This window comes from Plodia interpunctella, chromosome 1 (assembly GCF_027563975.2).
Source record: "Plodia interpunctella isolate USDA-ARS_2022_Savannah chromosome 1, ilPloInte3.2, whole genome shotgun sequence".
NCBI classification, from domain to species: domain Eukaryota; kingdom Metazoa; phylum Arthropoda; class Insecta; order Lepidoptera; family Pyralidae; genus Plodia; species Plodia interpunctella.
In genome coordinates, this window is record NC_071294.1 from 4,657,966 (window position 1) to 4,680,620 (window position 22,655).

The window sequence follows — 22,655 nt, forward strand, 5'->3', positions numbered from 1 at the left end:
GCGGTAGCTGTACCGTGATAGCAACATGCGGATATTATTTGTAGTCTGTATGAAAATTGGCTTCTTTTTCAGACAATATAACCATGATAATTACAATAAATGATAAACAATGATATAACATTACGTCACGACCTTCCAACAACATCATCGTAAAACGTGTCTCACGTACTTTTTACTTACAACATTAAACTGAAGATGAAAAGGAACTAAGTATTGAACTCTCGAAACAAATTGCTGTTGCAATTACTAATACACCGACCGAGTTTCGTATAGCGAATGCTTATTTTAAGCTTACTAGTTTATGTGCTGTTTATTCGCTGCAAATGTTATCTGCTCAGAGATCAACTCGTAAAACTGTAGGGTTCGAGCATTGTTTTACTATCGACCGACCCCACTTCTGTAACCCTAGTTCTTGTACAATGGACTCGACTGTACATTTTGTCTTTCTACAATAAGCTACAGTAAAATAAGACCGGACAGGAATATTTGTTGAAATAAGAGTAAAACAATAAATACCAACTAAAAATAACTTTTTAACATTAAAAAAATAATAATAAGGGCTTCTAAGAAAGGATCTTAATCGTCGCAAAATAATGTGAAACGGCGGACGGCTGACCCAAAAGTTTCTTACTGTGATGTTTACAAGGCACCGAACTTTACAAAAACATCGATACATCAAAAGTGAGTTACAAGTTCTCCGTACCGGCCAAAAGCAAAAATTATCGATTTAAGCTGACACGGGTCCTAAGGGTGAAGACTGAAAGTCTACTTGTTGAACTTTTTGAAAATGTAAAAATCAATCTCGTCTCTCATTTTATAACTCGATGGACGTTTCATATGAATAAATAACACTTTATGGTAGTAGCATAATCTTTATTTTACCAGATGTAGTTGTTTAGAAATCTTTATGCGTATTTTGTGCTATTGAGCTCAGCTCAGCAGCGAATCATAAGAGCCGCGGTTCAAAAGAACTCACGTGTCTGTTCAACAAGTAAAGCTATGAAAGAACCGAAAGGAGGAGCGTAAAAGGACACAGGGCGGAGCTTTCTGAAAAACCTGTATCGAGGCGCATTGCAGAGATATAAGTAACGGCCGGTCTCTTGTTGCCAGCCTAGGAGATTACGAACAGATGTTCATTCGTACAACTTGAACACGTAATGATGTTCTTATAGAAAACTAAAGATTTCCTTTGTTATTAGGCTTCAACTACTCAAGCAAAATGTAAATTTGCATACTTGTAGTCAGTTAAGAATACAGAAAAGATAATGTATATTTTTGAAAGTCGCAATAATCCTTCTGATGTTTGTTCCATGTTTTGCAAAAACAATTTTCTATCGTTTTTGGTTGGTTAAAAGATAAAAGTGGATGTTTAAATTTTACACAGACATAATAGTCCCGCGAAGACAATAAAGAACCTAAAGTGTACAGTTTAAAACTTTTCGCAAAGCGTAACAGTGATGCGACGCCTCGAAAGTTGCAAGACGAAGGGGTGAGGGGCGGTAGACGATCGCGCTGTCAAAGTAAGAAATATTACCGCTCAGGATATGCGCACATTCCATAACCAGCGACAGCCGCCGTCGTGCAAAAATCACTTTTACATGGATTTTATTCACAAGACTCAATCATGCACGCGAAAAATAGAAAAAAAAAACGCAAATTAATACGTAAATATTTTTTTAAATATTTTAAATGAAATCACAAATAGCTAAAAAAATTTAAATTACCCATTTTATAGATTTATCATTTGTTCAAAAAAGTATGCTGATGTCGTGTTTTTTTTTTGCTTCTGCCTGCGCATATCCGAAAAAGCGGGACAGAGCTGGCCCGTGCTAAACAGTAATTCTAGAGTTAAAAAGTTAAAAATCGGACGTCTAGCAATGCTGGGTAATTTTTACCCCGAAATTTCCTAGTTAAAAGAAAAACAAAAGATATACCCCGGGTTGGAGTAAGTCTAGTCCAGTAGCTTAAATTATAGAAGGGTATTTTTGTCAGGAATACATCAGTATTCCTATGTATGTAACAATCATATTACAGCGTTATCGACGAAAAAACGAACGACGTTAATGACGAAATATAATCGATGGGCCATTACAAGAGCGGTTGTATTTTACACCAACAATGTAAGCCGGTGATCGTATCACGCACCCGCGCCCTGCCTCCCTGCCGCCCGCTAATCCTATTCCCGCGACAAATTAATATGCTCATCGGCAGCCGCGTCACTAGATTACGGCGCGTTCATAGCGCGATTGTATTTTAAGTGTATTATCCAATTTGGTGGATATTGTGCGTGTGGTAATCCGCGGTCGTGGAGCACACCAGAACGTTTAGTTGTGAGCCGCAGCAAACGCTACAATGCCTGCATTATAGCACGCTGCGATAGAGCGAGCTGGCGCACTTAATAGATTTTGTTGGTGCTGCCTGCAGCCGGAGCGGTCAACCTATTGCAAACTAAAGGGATTATCGCTAGAATTTGAGTTTACTGTGCTAGGCGAATGAACAGCCGGGCTTTGTGTGCTTATGTCAGTATTGTGTATGTAATAAAAGTATCTGATAAGCATAAGCAATTAATAAAAAATCTATTTAGTTCTAGAACATATTCACATTTTACTAACATGTGGTCTTAGAATTAATGTAGCACACCTCTGTTTAACCAACTTATGGCAATGAATGTAACTGATATGAAACTGGAAGTTTCAACTCCAGTCTGCGCAAAGCGAAACGAACAATACGAATTTTTTTCGAATCGAGACATTTCAGTCACTTAAAAAAAAAGATTCGTGCAATAAGCGCACACATTATAACTGTACTAAACCTGGTACAACGTGTTTCAGTAAAGCAGCGAAATTAATTAAAATCGGCACGAGCCATTAAAAGCGCAGTTTATAATAGGAGAGTGCATTGTGAAGTGTCCTTCATGTAGGCAGTTAAAGAGTTGGAGGAGCGCACTTGAGCACGAGTAGGTGCTGCAGTGGAGCCATGCCACCTCGCGCTGCCTAACGAACCTGCCGACAAAAACTCCACTGTGCTACGTCTGTCTTTAATTCATGCTGTTCCTATTGCGCTACAGAAACTTAATTAATAAAAAGTTTACCTTCAGGTAGAATGCAACTTAATTGACAAAAAATTATCAATCTATCAATGACAATGAGAGAAGATATGCTTAGTACAACTGATTGTGTTTAAATAATAAAAAAAGACAAAACTGTCTATTTACTTTACGGTCCTCCATAAGAACCGTAAAAAACAAATGATCAGAGCATGAATACTATCCTGGGTCCAGATTTTAATATCGAGATTACGGAAACGATCACAAGGTCATTAAACTGGATCCATTCGAAAACAAGATAAGAGCTTAAGCAGGTTACTTAAATTGAGTTGAAATAATTCAATTTAGGAAACTATTCGCAATAGAAAATAGTTTGACAAATATTTAACTACGGTTTGTTCTTAAGTGGGTTTTACATTATTATATAAATTATTATACGATAACAATATAATCAATTATTATTTTTCAAAGATGTAGTTATTGTAAAGTGAAAAACATTTTCTTAGTTCAATAATTTATAAGACCTTTAAAAGAAAGTCATCGAGATACCTAGTCACCGAGATAGTTAAAAGAAAAACATAAAGTTGTTGTTTAAAAAGGTATAAATGAAAATCTATTAGCTTCTAGAAATCATAAACTATTATTGATCGCGGTATAATACATAAATATTTGATGCTAAATAGTCACGTTTACATTTTGATAAATTATTTATGACAAAGCATATAGGTATTTGGGCTATAGTGGTAATTTTAAACCCCTTGCAGTCTTTCGAATAAGTTAAAGGTTTATCATTACTCTCTATTAACACAAAAAAATATTTACGTTGATAGATATACATTTGCAAAAATTGATTAAATCATTCGATTATGTATTTCAAAATAAATTCTGAAATACTCCATCACTTTTTTCTGATTTCTAGATTTTCGTATTGGTCACATTACTTTACAGAGTAAAATGTACAATTTGAGAAAAAAAGTAAGAGATAAATAGAAGAGATCGTAAAGAAAAACGCATTAAAATATAGATTCGTAAATAAGGGGTCGTTCATTAATTACCTGAAGCTTGAAATGGGGGGAGGTTCAGCAAAAATCACGAAATATCCCAAGGAGGGTGCGGGGTTACGGGGGTGTAGTAAGATAACATGAATTTTTCGATTTCGATTTCTAAACCGATAAGTGGCGCGACGCTTTTCGGTTTAGAAATCATATACCCAATTTAAAGGTAACAAGTATTTTATCTTTAATCTTATATATCTACAATCATATATAAGATTATCATAATATAGCTATAATCCCTACAATCATATGGTAAACTTCTAAAAAACATCTGAACCAACCGAGGAGCGGGCGAAGTGCACGTCGCGCAACCGGACCGGTCGGACTTGTTTATTTTGCACGCATTCCGCCTGGAGCGAGCGAGAGGCATTCCCGGATGGATCAGGAACTCGATTTCTTTAAGGCACTGGCCTTGAATTTCCAACGACGACTGCGCTTTAGGTTGCCCCTCCGATATCATGAAAAGGTTTATTCGCACTTGTTTACCCAAATAAAGTTTGTCTGCAGAGCGTATTGCTACTTACAGCTTTACACACCGATCAACTCAGTGAATGTGAGGAATATTTTGTTTTGTACACCGAACAAAGAAAGATTACATCACAATAAAACTTATTATATCACAGTCTATTTTTGCCTAGGAACGTCATCGTGTTAAGGATTCGATAAATCAATATCGACTCAGTGACAGTCTCGGTTTCAGAGACTGTATTTGGTGATTGTTATTTGCACAGATATTATAATAGGTGAACCGCCAAGGGAGAGAATCACTACCATGAAATCATACAGGTTTCGAGTCACGTTTGCGATGAGAATTCACTTTAATTGGCAAATAATACGTAGGCCAATTAGGGATGCTAAGTCGGGAGGAGCGCGCGTGACGCGACTAGAGAACGTATTCAATTATGCAAACAGAGTTGAGAAGAACGATGAAGCCTCCGCGTATTTTCCCATTATTGACCGCTACACATTTTTCTAGATTATAACAATTGCATGATTCCGTAACATATTTCGCTCGACTTTCACACCTTTCACTCGCTTAAGATATAGCACTTACATGCGAATGACTTTCACTTGGGCAACAAAAGCAAAGTAAACAATGTTTAAAGCAACAATAATTTTCGTAAAATTGCAGAAGTTAGGTCGTCGATATAGGAACGGCAGTGTAGCAGCCGAGAGCCGCGACATCCACCCTAGGGACATAGCAATTGTCATGTAAAGCGTCGATGGGGCAAAAGCGTGGCGCATGGAGCCAGAGTCTCGCCTCCGGCTGAAAATGCACTTTTGCAAAGCGATTGCTTGTCGATCTGAGTTATTCAGAGACGACGCCGCGACGCCATAGTGATTTAAGTGTAGATAAAGATCTGCTTTGAGAGTATACGAGCGGTCGCCGATACCATCTTGGTAAAAGCTGAAGAAAGTGATGTTTTAAATGGCTCATTGTTCTAATAGAAAAAAATATAGGCTCATTTAGGTCATGCTGAGTTATGACAGAATTTAGCTCCAGTTATTGTAAATAACCAGTCGGTGTGTGGTTCCGCCCTAGAATAGGACCACTTCATGTCCTTTCGTAGATGTCGTGAATCATAGTTTGATGGAAAGAACATTTTCAAAAAGTATGAAATTATAAAAATAACCATCATAAAAAAATAAAATTTTCTAACACCTAGAATAGGACCACTCGATCGAATGTCGTGAATGTCGTAAATCAAAGGAAAGACCATTTTCAAAAAGTATGAAATTATAAAAATAAGCTTAACCATCTTAGAAAGCTAAAATTTGGTAACAACTTTTATTAAAAAATCATCACCATAAAACGTAATAGTTAATGTAGCTGTCAAACAAACATCTTTCGTTGCGAACATTTTAGCAAGTTGTGACGTCACTTGTTCGTGTCATTTAGTACCTAGGAAGCATTTAAGTCCAAAAATGTGTAATTATATCTCTGTCATATCTATGAAAATATTGTCATTATTACAGTAATATTTTACTGATGTTTCTATTAATATAATATATGTTACTTTTTACTAGTGTTTCTATTAATATTCATCAAAACAATTCTTTTTCAACTAGCCTATAATTCTTTTTTTTACCAATTTGTGTTAAGATTAAGACTAAGTAGAGGAATCCTATACCTTTCAATGCTATATTGTAGGGCTGGCTTTCGCTATCACACCAGCAGCTGCTGAACGCGTGTTACGTGAGGTGACGTAAGCAGGCGGCCGACGCGCCGGCAGCAGCGGCGTAGATTTCGGCGCGTATGGCATAATGCAAGGTGCCAAGGTCGAGGCTGATACACTTCGCATGCAAATGAGCACAGATAAGTCGCGCTCATTACGCCCGATACCCGAGACGTCGAGGCCTCGCCAGCGCCATTACGAGCCCTGTCGGAGCACTCTTCATTTTATTACGCCGATGTGTTGTGAAAGGAGGTTAATTAACGTTGAATTATATGCATTGTTTCACCTAGCCAACCATTTCACCTAGCCAAGCCTTGGAATTTGACAAGCAATTTTTGCAAAGTCATTTCCTAGGAAAGCAGTCTCTCCCACACATAAAAAAAATATAAATAATTGATGTTCCGGTGCATAAGGTCTATGGTATCATAACGTCTACAGTATAATTTCATCCATAGTATCATAACGACCAGTATAAATCATTTCTAGTTAATTTCTAGCTCGTCCTTTAGTGTAAATAGTACAATGAATAGAACATTTCAAATTGAATCAAATAGTGTAGTTTTTTTTTAATGAAAAGGAAACATTCCCAGGTCTTGCCTTACAGTATTTATCTTGCAAACAGAATAACAAATAAGTTAAGAAGTTTCTTATCAATGTAGTGGACCTAAGAGGGCGCGGAGTAACTTTTGAGCTATTTACGTGATTTTCCACGTTGTTGGTGGAGACGTGTCTCTCGGGCCTCACCGTTTAATTAAAGGGCGGCGGGTTGAAGATCGGGGGCTGGGGGCCGAGAAGCAAGGCATAATGGCGGCGCAATATCGGATGGAAATGCGCGGCATGTAGGAATGCGCCGTACTCCACCCCTCCTCATTCGCGAACGATTCGTGGTATTTTTTATTGACGACTCTAGAAATGCTAGAATGAGTAGATGTCCAATTTCCATCCTATAAGGCGAAATTGTTCTACATTTATGACTGACCTAACAGCAGCCACAAACGTAGTTTAAATTACTTAACGTATTTGTAATTAATTGATATCGACTCTAAAAGTTCTTTTGATTAAAGTTTTATCCAAAGCATTCTGCCTAAGAAGTATTTGCTGTAAGTGTAATTAAGTTAATGAAGTAGGAGCACCATCTAAAAATATACATTACCTAATGGACACGGCACGACAGTATTTTTCATCTGCGCTCTACGCTCGGTGGAAAGATTAAATTTAGAGACTGACGTTTTTAGAAAGCAAAACATAGTGAGTGAACACACTAACATTTCGGAGCGCTGGAATTTATTGGTGCTTGGATCGAAAATTAAATTGAATCAAATTCCGCAGATTTTACCCAAGAATCAAGCGTGCCTGTATCTTGGTGGATATGAAGTAATTACACTTTTTGAAATGCCCCAACGTTAACCTACTGGCAATACAAATAGTCTGCAACTGCAGAAGTGTGTGATTGCAGTTTGGAGAGTGGCGAAATTCAAGAACGAACGGAACGTGATACCCCACTTATCTTGCAATGTGAAAGTTGAGAATCTTATTAAATCCTGTTATTCAAACTGCGTAACTAATCTGGATATGTATTGGATATTAATAGTAATAATTGAGAAACATTAAATAAATATAGAATATTATAAATAGTAAGTCATTTTGCATGAGTTAAACTAAGATATTCATGGGAGCGGAATATAATCTCATCATTATACAGGTAAAAATAAATTCAACAAAACAAAGATCAATAAAAGTACTACTAACTTTAACAAAACGAACTTCCAAAATGATAAACGATATTAAATAGTTAGCACAATTAAAATGGAGAACGACAATTTATGCAGCAATTACTTGAGGCACGCTGGCGTTCAATCTGGGTCAGATTAAGTGATTTTTAAAACTAATGCAAACGATAGCACGCGAGGCGAGTGCGCTACAGCGATGGCCGCGCTGCAAAGTTAATGAACGCCGGAAAACAACCGGTCGAGAGGAATGGTGCATTCGGGATTTTTGACTTGAGCGTGAAATACAATTCAAGCTTTAACAAGAGTACCATTATTGTGGGGTTCATTACTAATATTTTTTGTATTCGATTTCATAGACTTCTTTAGTGGAAATAAACCAAAAGGGCATGTAGTCATACTTATAATACAGAGTTACGTTACAGCATGAATGATAGCATATGATATGATTGATAGCATTTAAGACGAGGTAGGAATCCGAGATGCTGGGATTCAATTGCCCGAAAAGTTCGCAACCTGTGCAACAACTACATAGCGGCAAGGCTCAAGTTTGGAACACTGGCAGCTTGTAGAAATAGAATAGGCAGCTTTAAACGCTCCGACTGTTCGCAGAGGAACACTTGGCGGACGGCTTCTGAAACCCTCAGACGTTAAACGTCAGCCTTTGCTCTCCAGAGTTAGTTTCGTCCATTTGCGAATCGGCTGAATTTAACGATTGCACTTTGTCAAAGGGATTTTTATGTTTAAGTTTAATAGGAATAAACAGATGAAATTTTTGATTGTAAAAACAATGTTCACCGACGATAAGAAGGAAATCCTGTATATTTTTCGATGAAACAAAACAAAAAATACACAGCAAGAAAGTTTTGCAATATCGAGTGCGTCGAGTGAATTGCTGGAAGCAATTTATACTTTCCAAGAAGTAAGGATGGCGGTGTGCCACTTTGCTGGCTAATTTTGGTCTGCTCCGGTTACATAATATTGTGGCTTTCGTTTTGTTGTCATAAATAATGGTTATTTCTGTGAAGCAAAAACTACAATATGTATTTGTGGGTATATACTTGAAAGAGGAAACAGATAAGAAAGTGAACGAGTGGGAGGACAAGTTATAATGGTTCGCCAAGTCTGCAAGTTGTGTTGTTCGTCTCTTGCATACAGACGACGACGGTGCATTCATCACACCCACTAAGGGCAGAGTCGACGGAGTATCATAAACCCACGTTCATTTTCACTAGCGCCTTTCACAATATCTCTCAATCTGTGGCTTTCACATGTGAATATGATTTGAAAAAAAAAAAACAAGCAATGATAATGGTGTTGCTATTGCTAACGTCTTGAATACATATTGCTGTCGAGTAAAACAATTCATGAAAATATATGTGGTTGATGCGGCAAACGTAAGCCGATCCAAACATAAAAATTTATCTTGCTTGGCAAGAATCGGAATAAGGAAAATTGAAGTTATTAGACAGTTGTTGTTTTTGGGCTATACTGAACACATATTATATCTACGACTTATTGTGTGGTGTAAAATGTATATTATTGAATCACGAACTTCCACGAAAAGAAGAAAGAGATATGGCGGTAATAATAATAAATGAAAACTTAAATCCTAGTTACAAGTTCACATCTAACCAAAACAAGTTTGCATAATAGCGTCTGACAAGTGGTCAAGTGAATCATGAAAATTTTGAATATCATCGGTAATATGTTAAAGGAGGCGTAGAGATATTAAAATTCAAAATCCGGTTCGGCAATATCGCTAATCGTTCCACAGGTATGACACGTATGGTTGGGTAACTGAATAAGGCAATAAGCTCGGTTTAATCAACACAACACGAAGCCTAATCAAATATGACCCCCTCGTCATATAGCGTAATTGAAGGCTTAATCACGGGAGACGTTTCGCGTGACGCGGGGGTGAGGAAGGGGTGCAGGGCGCAGCAGCAGGACTCGCGGCGGGTTTGTTTGATTAGACGTCGATTACGTCGGTGACAACTTTCACGTAGGCTCGCAGCTCAGAGCATTCGAGAATGGCGCTATTAGCGGAGCACTGTTTGCCAATCGGATGGGGTTGCTATGTTAGCAGCTGTCAATCTTATGAGCCGACGTTTAATCACGTTTATCTGCGATAACGACGTGATAAATGTAAAGGAAATACAGTTCATCTAATTAATCTCAGCAATAAATCACCATTTCTTCTCGATTTACCTGAATTACAAGGTTACCAAAGCAATTTGAATAAACCCCAATTTTCCTTTTCTAACGACCTATTTCCCTTATAAAGAAAAAAATAAATAAATTGTAAGACTATCAAAAACCAAAGAAAGAAGGTAAAAGCTATTTCAAATACCAATGCTTTTAATATTCAAAGCAATAAATGCTAATATATATTAAAAGAAACACAAAAGCAATTCGTATATATACTCCAAAAAATAGAGATTACACTTTACACGATTAGGTAGACGAGAGTGGAGCGGCCGCGGCGAGCGTTTCAAAGCGCTGCACAAAGTCCTTGTTTACTTTTTCATCCTCTCAGTTAAATATCTGGACGCTCTATCGCCGGTCAACAGTATAAGCAGCCTGCATTGCTCGCTCTGATGCTTTTTATAGTACAGATTAGTGTTGTAGCAACATAATATTTCACATTCTATTGGGATTACATAAAGTTTTCTACAGCCATAGTCTGTTCTATGTGTGGTTTTACCGGCAGATTTTAGCCGGAGGCAACTTACGGTGGTACATTGATGGTACCTATATTTATGTAATTTAGCTGTTATCTACGGTCATTATATATATATATGTTCTTTTTGTTTCCTTTTTTATTTCGCTTGCCATTTTATTCGGCACTCGCTTTCTTCTCATGAATACTATTTGACACAATCCACCCATCTCTGTTTAGGTTTTCTTTTATTTCTTGGTTACTTGCAATGTAACTATATATGTCTCCATGTCGTTTCCGGTGGAATCTTGCAACTCAATTTTGAAGCAGATATTTTCAACTGAGTATTCATCATTCGATTGAGCAGAAATTTTGTATACACGATTAGTTAGGATGACAATGCATTAATTATGATAAGTCCTCATGGTGCACCCAAGAACACCCAAGAAGACGTAGGAACACCACAACGGTTTACTGTATGAAAATGATTTTTTGTCACACATTGAATGCAATAAGACCTCTCTGGCAACAATAAAAACTTGCGTCAAAAATGACTTTTTCGAAAAAACTTATGCAATATTATTTTCGTGCCTTCCATATTTGGCATAATTTCAATCTTTCACCTATATACTAATGAGTATTAGGATGGGCAATGGCCCGAAAATCCATTTCAAACATCGATTCCGCTTTTTACTGAATTGTATGTTTCTTATTCTTAAAACAAATTGAGAAAACGCTTCAATAAAAAACCACTCCGCAAGATATGAAGAAAACCGACGAATATGAACAAAACTTCGATCACGTGATTAACAATGTTGAAAGATTTTATAAATACACGGAGAAGAAATAACTAGAGGATACTATAAATCAGTATGAATAAGGTTAAGATAATAAGATAACCATCATCGGCGGCGTCAGACGTGTGGATAGCGCGGCTGCGGCGCATCGTACAGGCATTGTATGGGATATTCAACGATGCAGATACCACGACTCACAAAGCCCGCACATTGTACGCCGTACCATTGTTCAACGTGTCGGACAACATGATGCCTGCCTTTAGGCGAATTACCTAACGCTATACGCATCTTACAAAAGCAGATTTGGAAATAATCAAAATTGCAGATAAATGTGAAATATACCCAAATATTTTGATACATAGTAGACAACGAGGGACGTGGAATATTGCCAATACGAATATGAAAAAAAAGCAATACCAGTGACTTATTGCCGGCGAACGTGAGAGGTACTGAAATAAACATGGTTGGTGAATAGATTTTTTAACAGTCTGCGTTGGACAGCGTGTGCCATTCCGCCCACGGCAATATGTGGCAAGCGAAGGTAACTATAAAATATATACATAAGTAAATGTAAAGTGAATATATAATAGAAAGACTATACACGAAGAATTTTTAGTCGAGCGAATGGGCCCGTCCCGATCCCAGTGCGTTTTATCTCTTGATCGCGTTATTCAGCCGAGCATCAAAGGAAAATACGAAGGGAAATATTAAGAAATGAGAAAGTGCCTTTTATTTATCTCAATTTCTTTGTTTAGGAAACGATTTGTCGAATTTGTGGACTTGTGAAATGGAATTTTAGAAATTGGATGAAAGAGTTTTACTGTTCTCTTGCATTGCATACGAGATGATTTGATTTAATTGATGACTATACATTCATCGGATAAATCTGATCATTGTCTTGTGAAGATAATGATCGATGATGTTTCAGTAAGGTGCGTTCATATAGTTGGTGGTGATTTTGTACACAATTAATACATTGATTCATTGATGACAAATAGAACCATTTACATTTACAAGAATAACACAACTAGCACTAAAGTGAACCAAAAGTGAAATAATTTATTTATGTATATTCTCACAAAAATAAAGTAATACAATTAAAACCTTCAAATCAATGAAATATCACAAGCTTCTGGCTCTGGCGATATCACACCGCAGTGGCGTTTTCACATGTCAGTTATAATTTTTATCATGTGTTGTTGTTGTTCGCCCAAAATACATATTCCTTATCACGACGTTCCAGTGCGCTGATAACGCTCCACCTATCACGTAATGCAAGCGCAAAATGACCATACTGTAACATTACCCGACTATTCGAATATATTATACTCAAAATTCGGCGATAGCGATATCAGTGGAACTATTAATTTATGTAACGTATTATGGACCGCAGCTAATTTCAATGGAATTAGAGAAACAAGAGGCAGCCAACTATTTGCACATGTTTGATTGATGAGAATAATAAGCCGCAACGGAGTCATTGTCCTACGATATGTTAATACTTAACTCTGCCAATTCTCATACAATAGCAGACGGCGGCGGCGGCGCGGCGGCGGTGACGTCACCAATTCCAAGCTAGCCTTGGTATTGAGGTCGAGCGAATGGCGGCGGCGAAATGTCGCCGAGGGGTTGCTTCTACAGTTCACCCGGAAAATCGCAGCGGTAATAAGTATGTTTTTGGAAAATCTCATGCACTTTTAAGACTCTCGTTTTAAAGTTAAATCAGTGCAGGAAAAAGAAAAAAATATCTGAAAGAAATTATTTTTGAAAGAAACAGGAATTAAGAACACTTACCTTAATACTGTCGTAGCATGCGGTGACTCTTCCATTCTGCACTTCTACGGTTGCCGGAGGATGTGCAAACTTGCACTCGGTGTCAGGCCTCGAGCACTTATTCCGTTGAAATTCGCGGCACACTTCCAGTTGGAGCCAACGTGAGTCTTTACCATTGAGGAGGCTATTCATGTTCACCATGGCCATCGTTGCCAATGTAGTCAAGGGGGTAAAAGGCGCGCGCAGTTACACTGTGCGGGTGCGGCGCATAGGCCGCGGGGTGTGAGCGCGCCTGCGCGCTCTTAGCATGCACTTCTCACTTCTTGCTGCGTACTGCTTTCGCGCACCACTACCAAACACTACGACACACGCGGACGCAGCACCGCTTGCAAACAGATGCGCGGACGCGAAGATAACGGACGTAGTTATTAAATTTAATAAGATTAATCTTACAATTAAAGTTAGATTTAAAGACACCGACGTTGCAAGCTTATTTAGGCGAGTATTAAATTATTATCACACGCGTTCTTATCGTTGTAGACGATTGAGTTTAGTAGAGGGCGAGCGGTGCTTGGTGCGCGAGCATGGCGGCAGCCGGTGCGGTTCTGGCGGGCGACGTTGGGGCGCGAAAAAAGCGAGATTAGCGGCTCGGCGGTCAGCGAGCAAGCCGGTGCGGTGCGGGCTCAACTCTGCGAACAACAAAACACACTGGTTATTCTCCGGGCGTTCCGCCCCGGAGCCAAGCACAAGCGGCTACCGGGTTAGCAAGCACGCGCAGTGGCCGTTCTCAGGCCTGCGCCAGTGGCGCCGCTGGGGACAGTCTCTCTCTTTTCTGTCCCCGACGACCTCACATGTAGCATATTGAAGGCTCTACAGCCTTGAAGTCTCATTTGTTACTCGCCAGCAGAAGATGCAGAACTGAAAAACGTGCGGAAGTATCCGAAGCTGTTAACTGAATTTTTTTCATGAACGCTGGCTTACTTTTATTTAAAAAAGTTATCTCGAACCAGTAAGCATTATCTACTCTATTAGGTCGTATGTTATCAAAGTACCTGACTGTTATTGTTTCATATTTTTTATTAATATACTTATATTTTTGATTCGATGTTTGTTTTCCTTTAGATTACACATAAGTGTAAATAGCTGGTTGTGATCGCTCTTTATATGAGTTAACCTAGATGTCAAATGGTATACAAACGAAATTATCATAACCTACTAAGTAGTGAAATATACTTATATAAATATGTATGAATATTCCACTAATATTATATGCGAAAGTTTCTGAGGATGTATACAGATACATCCTCTGAACTTTCGCACATAACTTTCGTATATCTAGTAGTGGTAGTAGATTTTTCTACCGTTATTAAATTTGGTTTTGGGTAGAATAAGTATAACCTAGAATAACATAAAGGGTAATTTTTATCTCGGAAATTCCCACGGGAAAGAATCCCCGGAGCGCAGCTAGTATAAGTATAATAAATTGATATAACAAAAGTCAAATAAGACATCAGGTATTATTTTTTATTTATTTTATTGACGAATTTACAATAAAACCATTCGGGTATAGCTAACAAATATGTATCAACCTAAGCGTAAACGGACTACATCGAGTAAGTACTACGAGTATTTAGTCAGGTCAACACAGGTATACCTTTAGTTGTTTCCTGTGTTGCTAATTAGCAAATGGATGGTGGCCAGTGTTCAAATTTAGGGGCGAGGCGGTGACAGCTGAGTGGTGCGGGGAGGGGGGCTACTGGACAGGTGTCGCACAGTAATAACGTCCGCCAAACCAACAGATGCTACATTCGGCTAGTGTTGCCATTCTTAACTCCAACAAAAATTCAACAAACGAAACTATACGGAATCTAATATCATAACTATTACGAGCTTGGTCCGAAGTTTCAGAAAAAATATCTGAACATTTTTAGGTGTAGGCGTAGTCCGAGGCCGGGAACAGGGAAAAACTTGTGAAACCAAATCCTATCGTAATGTGCTATTTAAAGCATAACCCGGTTGAAAATAGCCCAGTGTGCGGCAACGCAACGTCGCGCTCTCCATCGTGCATAAATCTTCAAATTTTATTTTCAACATGGATGCAACGGTGTTTTTATCGCGTGCCGCTCGGGCGTCACAGTTTCGAGTGGAAAACAACGCGCTTCTGTTTGGTTCCAATTAAATCGTTGGGGCTATTTTAGTTGGATTTATATAATCAATGTTAAATAACGGTATGACTTAAGAACTACAAAAATAAAACGCCAGCAGTGTCTATCAATCCGAGAAAGGATTACGCAGTGTTGCGGTGAAATATTTTCTATAATTATTTGAAAACTGATTTTGATGTTATATTTTTGAAATAACGTATAACTATCTTATTTAATTGCCCTGAAGTCCGATTTAAAATACCGGATTAATTTTAAATTTTGTTGAATTGTGTTAAAACTTCGAGTTGAGGTTGGAAGACATGAGTTCATTAATGTGTAATATTTATTTATTCTTATTATATTTATTTATTATAAGTCAAAGGAATTCATTTGCTATAAAGAGACAGTATACAAGAGATACCAAAAATCCTAATGTTATGTTCTATATGTACCGCAACGACAAAATTTATTGGCATTAGCATAGATCACCATTTTGAATAAACATATTATTATTTACTTTTCACGAGTAGAAATCTTTCAAATGTTTCTATTTTTACATTATTTTTATAGTTTCTGCACGGCAAGTTTTAAACTCTGATTAGGAAAATGTTCCGCGATTTAACTTTATGACTTGAATATGTACCGAAATTCTAAACAGAACTGCAAGTTAGAGTTACTGCCGCAAGCACAAACAAACTGCGAGTACAAAGCAAATGGACATCGTTTTATTTTGCACATTAAACGAGAAATTGAGAATGCTGGCATCAAAGGATATCGGCGTCTTTCCTGAAAGGTATCGTCTGGGTTCCTGCACTTCTCAACACGCACGAGAAAGACATTCAATAACCTAGTGAAAAGATTACTAAGAGCAATCAGACGGAAGCGAATCTAAATAAGAATCTCGTGAGAGCGGTCGGGAGCGAAGATGGGGAGGTGGAGGGAGAAAAAACAGTTGAGCGGAGTCTTTGTAGATCGGCGATTCGATCAAGTTACCGTCGAACAACTTATCATGTAGATTTCCAAGATATAGAGAACGCGGCTGAGTTAATGGCGTCTTCAAAAAAAATTACTGATGAAATCTCAATCAAGATGACGATCAAGATGCTCATAGCATCCACGGTCTTGACCGGGACTCGAACCTGGGTCTCCCACCTTTGATGGAGGGCGCTCTTACCACTGAGCTATCAAGACAATCGGAATGCAGTGAGCCTTCCTGGATAGTTAATACGACGCTGAGAACAAATTAAATGACATTCAGCCACATTGTCTACGTAATAAGATATTTTTTTTGTAGTAACTACTTTATTATACTTATAACTTGATGATAGCATTAATTAATTAATAATAACGCTGATAGACCTTTAGGCCTAAACGTAAAACGCCAACTAGAGCAACAAAAAGGCAAATTAAAACAACATTTTTATATGAACAGAAAGTGAATGCATTATGCGTTCGAAGGCTTTGTTGTAATTCTATTGAATTAAACCGGACTGAAAACGGGGTAAGGTCGCACATGTGCAGCTTGATTTTTTAAAGGTATGTTTCGTTGTTACCTTCACAGATATAGATTTATACTAAATCTAATTTAATAGTGACTTTGTAAACAAAAAAAAAAAACAAAAGTATATGTTTGAATGTTCATTAATTCTAAACTAGTTATTTTTTTCATTTCCTGTTATGTAAACTAGGAAAAGGCGGTTGCGAGCTCGAAATTGTCACGAATTAAGATTCAGGCATGGCGTGGATAATGTGGAGTTTGCAAAATAGTGGCCACAACGTGACCGCTTTTGTTATCACACTATGTTCTTATCGTTACCGGGGCTTGGTCAATAATTAAATAGAGCGGTAGACGATTACAAAAAGTGGCCAGACACAAGGCCACGCCGTAATGGAAAAGATTTGCGGAAAGTGGCTTGACCTTGGGCTGTGGAGTCGCGGTTGGCCGCAGACGTGGTAACTGCAAAAACCTGTGACTTCACCTTCTATTCGTACCATTAGTGTGACTTGGATGATGTATAAATTGCATCATATATACATTTTCATGTCACATTTCATGTGGTTTTAAAAATGCTAAACGTGGAGATAGAAATCGCCTGATTGGGCACGAGTATCTACTGAAAAGCTAGTACTAAGTGGATAATCTGTTAATGTTAATAATTTAATTACTTTTTGACAATAATAATATAGTAAGTAATATGATTGCTATTGTAATGTTATAGATTTATCTCCTTCTCCGTGTGAACAAATAGGTACCGATTATACATTTGAATGTTTGGTTTTTTTGTAAGATCCTTATTAGTATTTGAAATAGTGTATTTAAATCACAAATATTGCCGTCTCGAGAATAAAAGAGAAATAGCGCTATACCGACTATTGGCGTGTTTGTCTCGCATACGACGACCAATTCGCAGTGATGTCACCGTTTGTTATTCTGCTTGTGGTTACACATTGGCTGTCCATGGACGTTACTTGACTCATGATAATTCTAAAGGGGAAATCTAATAATAATATTTATGAGGATAAAATAGTTAACAACCATTTCTGTAACATTTTATTGGTTTTCATTGGATTTAATTAACTTTTACGTTATTATGAGAATGTTATAAGTATATTGGATAAACTTTATTCAAACTTGTTAAAATGACTTTTAATTGCATTCAAAGAAGGGGAGCGATAATACTGCGTTTTATTAGATGAGAATAATTTGACAACTTTGCCTTTATCAATTTATGTCCTTGTCAGTATAACTGAATGTCGATGAAGTTTACATAAATTAAATTAAGTTTTCGAAATCCTTATTCTTGTCAATAATTTTGTTTTACGCTAAGTAAATATTGACTTTAGTACCAGAACGAAGAATTAAGCTGATCGTAAATTAATACGATATTTACATACGTCAATTGCTTCGAATCAGCGAATGATTATATTAGTTGGGCAAGCAAAGGTTCACCAGCCAAAACAAAGGCTATTGTTTAACGAGTGCGGTTCCCAACTAGTGCCACTTTCGCATTCGGGACATGCGCCCAGCACATTTAGCAGTCTCGGGGGACGACGTTGGACTGGTAATTAGCAAGAGAGGCGAAAAATTTGCGACGGCTTAAATTTACGAGGCGCAAATTACACGATTCCGACGCTATCGTGCCACGCGCTCGTTAATGTGCGCGCCTTATCGAGCATGGTGCTCCCGGAGCCAGCAATGGCGGTGCACCAACATAAAACTGATCGCATCAAAAACGTACAAAAGGCACAACACTGAACCAGGTATGTTGACGATTGTTCCTGCATTATACAGAATTATGTATTTGCCGACAAAGAAAACTCTTGAAATTCATGACTTATGTTATTATACACACACATCATTGTATTAATGTTTGAAGCGAAATTTGAAAACGAATATAATATTTATAATTTAGATAATATTCCTGTAAAGAAACCTGACACAACAAAAGGCGTTCCATAGCGTCTTATCAATGATTAATTTGGCGGCGTAATCTGCAACTTTAGCTGTGTCACATCCGTTTAATTTTCACACAGATAAGATAGTTGATTCCGATAATGCTGTCCTTATCGCCAGCCATTTTGGGTCTGCCATGACCTGTTATGTTATTCTATGGCAACATTGGTGCATTTTTTTGCATTGAGGTTTATTCACGAATTTCTCACTATCATCATTATGCTTAAGGAACATTTTAATTCAAACGAAAGAAATATAAATAAATAAATAAATATATTAGGACAAATCACACAGATTGAGCTAGCCCCAAAGTAAGTTCAATACTTGTGTTATGGGATACAAACTCAACGATACTATATTTTATAACATATACATATATAGATAAACATCCAAGACCCGGGTCAATCAGAAAAAGATTGACCATCATGACCCGACCGGGGATCGAACCCGGGACCTCTCGGTTCATAGGCAAGCACTTTACCACTTCGCCACCGAGGTCGTCATATAATTCAACATCATAAGACATTTTATGTAGTAGATTGTTAGCATTAAAATTTAATATCACATGTGCATATACAAAAATCTTCACGAATTTAGAACACTAAAGTCAAAATTTGAGTTTGTTGATAAAACAATGTAATTTAATAATAACTAGTTTTTGGCGGCTTTGCCCGCGTGAACATAGTGAAATCTCAGTCATTTAATCGCATATTCGGTAGGACGGGACAAAGTTCCGTGCCGTTTCTCGCTACATGTATCGTCCCGTTTACGCTACGTGTCGTCCCGTTTCCCACTATGTGTCTCGTCCCGACGAGAATACCTTTAAAACCAATACTTTAATCAAACGAATCAATGAGTAGTCAACAACGCAGACATTATACAGTATTAATATACAATAAAATGCCACAATACCACACCAATCAATTCCAATTCGTTAAATTATATTTGGTACTAAATCGACAGTACAAAACAATTTGCATCCCCGCGGATGCAAATTTCAAAATTTACTAAATGCATTATTTTTTTTCACTGACTATATTTATATAAAGCGAGCTCTAGCAATAGCAACTGACGTATTGTCAGAAGCAGGTAGCCAGCCAGCTGTTACCCTCGCTATCCGCGTTGACGCACCCGAACCCGACCATTGTAAACCTTAACAAAACTAATAAACGGGATTTTTTGTAAATGACGCGTGAAGATGGCCCCATAAAAATGAAGCATGAAACTATGTCACAAAATTGCTGACTTGTATGTATTATTATATTTATTTATCAAACTTAAATTGACTACATCACCGATTATGATACGATTTTTTGAATTTGCTCGATTGCAATTTTAGTTTGTTGCAAATAGCATTCGGTATCAGAGTTGAGTCTATATATCATTTACTTAAATTACGAATCAGGGCGGCATTATGTATTGATAAATAAGAAATGATAAATAAGTACATAGTGGAAAAAAATAGCTGTAATTTGTATTTACTGTAATTTTAGGAAATTATATCAGATTATTTTATGCAGTTTATGATTTCAATATGCCAGTTATTTATTTTAATTATCATATTTCAGATGAAGCAGTGAAATATAAATCATTCGATCATCTTCACAAATTTGACGTCAATGTCATTTTGGATGATAAGATTAAAGCTTACGTAACTAGTTAGGTATAATATGAAGGAATCGCAAATATTCCACAAGATGATGAATTTGTATGTTTAGAATACTGACCGAATGTTTGTATAAAGTGTTATTTTAGGGATACTGCTGTCTAGGATTGGGAATAACTCTTACTATGAGCCCAATGAATATATCTGTCATATCGATGAATCATATATATTTATTACATGTTCACCAGTGAATTGGTAAACAGATACTCTTGAAATTTGGTAATTTAATTATTTGGTAATTTGAATCATTCTATCCACAGCAGTGGGCAGAAAAATGTAATAATAATGAGGAGAAATAAAATTATCTACTTAATAGATAAAATTTAAAATACCTGACCTGTAGTTTAAGACACGACTGTTACACTTGGCATAACGAAAAATTTCTAAAGACAACTCACACTGAGGAAACTGGTTAAACACTTAGGATTGATTAAATCTCTACATCGTATATAACTTTACTTTAGAAAAATACGTTATGATGTCTAAAAACATTACAGCATTTTAGTAAAAATACTTAATAATCTGATACTCAGAGAAACTTTGTTTTCACACAACTTTCTTGAAATGTGTGGTGTATAAAAAGTGACAAAAGTTTGTAAGAAGGAAACAACACCAAATCACGGGGAACTACTAACACAATATTAGAAAGAGTTGAGTAATGAGAAAGGAAAGTTTCGTCAGGAGATTAGGAAAGAATTCTACTTAGCGTAACTTTTACATTAAAGGCAATATTGAGGAAAGCTTTGACGTTTGGGCATGGTTGGCGTGCGATCAGCGGCCCTTGCACCGAGCGGGTACCAAGCGAAAGCTCGCATGCGGTGGTCGACAACCACGCGGAGCGAGCGGAAGGGGCCACCACCGGCTGTTCAAACATGCCACTCGCTCCTATTGTTGGAAACTTTTACCGTCGAATTTCGGAAATCGCTGGGGATTCAACACCGTCCACAAACAACGAACACTAATGGATGCATTTGATGCACGACCGAAAAATGCACTAGCTTTTTTCACAAACATTCACGGGCACACTTGGACGCGAGTTCCGAATTCGACGAAAATGTAACGCATTTAATAGAATGAGAACACTTACATGATGAGGGGTAAAACAAGCCGGGTAAAGGATGTATAAGTCCGAAAGTTAAAAATGGAGAAGTTGCACGAAAGTTAGGAGAATATTTCGCCGGTAGCGTAGAGGTCGCGTTTGCGGCCACAGCGGGGCGGCACGCGTCGTGATCGGGGCACGAGTGCTGTGCACGGAGCGGCGCGAGTCAAACAAGCTCAAGCGAGAGTCGGCAGGCGACTGACGGGTGGCGAGTGGTGCGGCGAGGGGGCTGCCTTGCGCGCGCACCCCGCGCCTCATTCCCCCGCGCGTCGCCCTTCGTCCCGCGTCTGACGCCAGCCGGCCGCCTTATCACACCGCGCGGCGCGCCGCTTCCTTTCTCCTCATGCAGTTGCGAGCTTTTCGCCACTGCCACACTTCCGCCCGCCCGGCGCCCCGTCGATTGTGTAGAGTTTTAGCCGGTCAATGTGTTGCTCTGATTATTTCCACTTCTTGAACAGAAGAGATATTTTTCTCCATGCGCGGAAAGTAAAAACTTGCAATCAAGAAAAATATTAATCAAAAAATTTTGATCAGTTACTAGAAACACCAGTTTTCGTTGTCCTCATCACGATGCCAATACATTTATGAAACTACCTAAAATTACATCTTAATTACTGAATCTGAAATATTGCCATTCATCGATTCAGTGTGGTAATAATCCTGACAAGTTCTTAAAAAAATTATTCAAAAGTACTAAACCTAATGAAGATGAAAAAATAGATCGCAAAAAAATAAAATTGATCGGCATAGTAATTTGAAAGCTTTTGCGGCTGGCATTTGAGAACAATCGAAGCTTTCGATTTTTGCAATTTTGTAACACATTTGCAAAGCAGCCGGCATTATCCGTCTTTTAGGCTAGGGTTAATCGAGAGGCGGAGAGGGGGTTAAGAGCTTTGTGAGTGAGGGAGCGAGAGAGATTAATGCGCGGGCGCAGACGAGGAACGGCGAAAGTGCGCGGCAAAACTGGTTTGCGTGCGGCGCGTGACCTGCCTGAGGACATGCGCTGCGTTCTCCTTCGAGCGTACCACATCTCGCTGTGCAATATACAACTAACA

General features: G+C 38.0%; 1 protein-coding gene across 13 annotated transcripts in view; it reads right to left on the minus strand.

The window, feature by feature from the left end:
- mbl (muscleblind) overlaps nt 1-22,655 on the minus strand; it is a 259,998-nt gene that overhangs the window by 50,974 nt on the left and 186,369 nt on the right. For 11 of the 13 annotated variants that reach the window (XR_008404697.2, XR_008404698.2, XR_008404699.2 and 8 more), the window contains one exon: nt 13,259-13,926. Coding sequence is in view for 9 of the 13 variants with exons in the window: in XM_053744834.2 (XP_053600809.1) it covers nt 13,259-13,444 (186 nt within the window). In the remaining 4 variants the exon portion in view is untranslated. Of the gene's footprint in view, nt 1-13,258; nt 13,927-21,588; nt 21,817-22,655 lie in introns of those variants that run through there. The other 2 variants (XR_008404700.2, XM_053744928.2) reach the window with 2 other exon arrangements.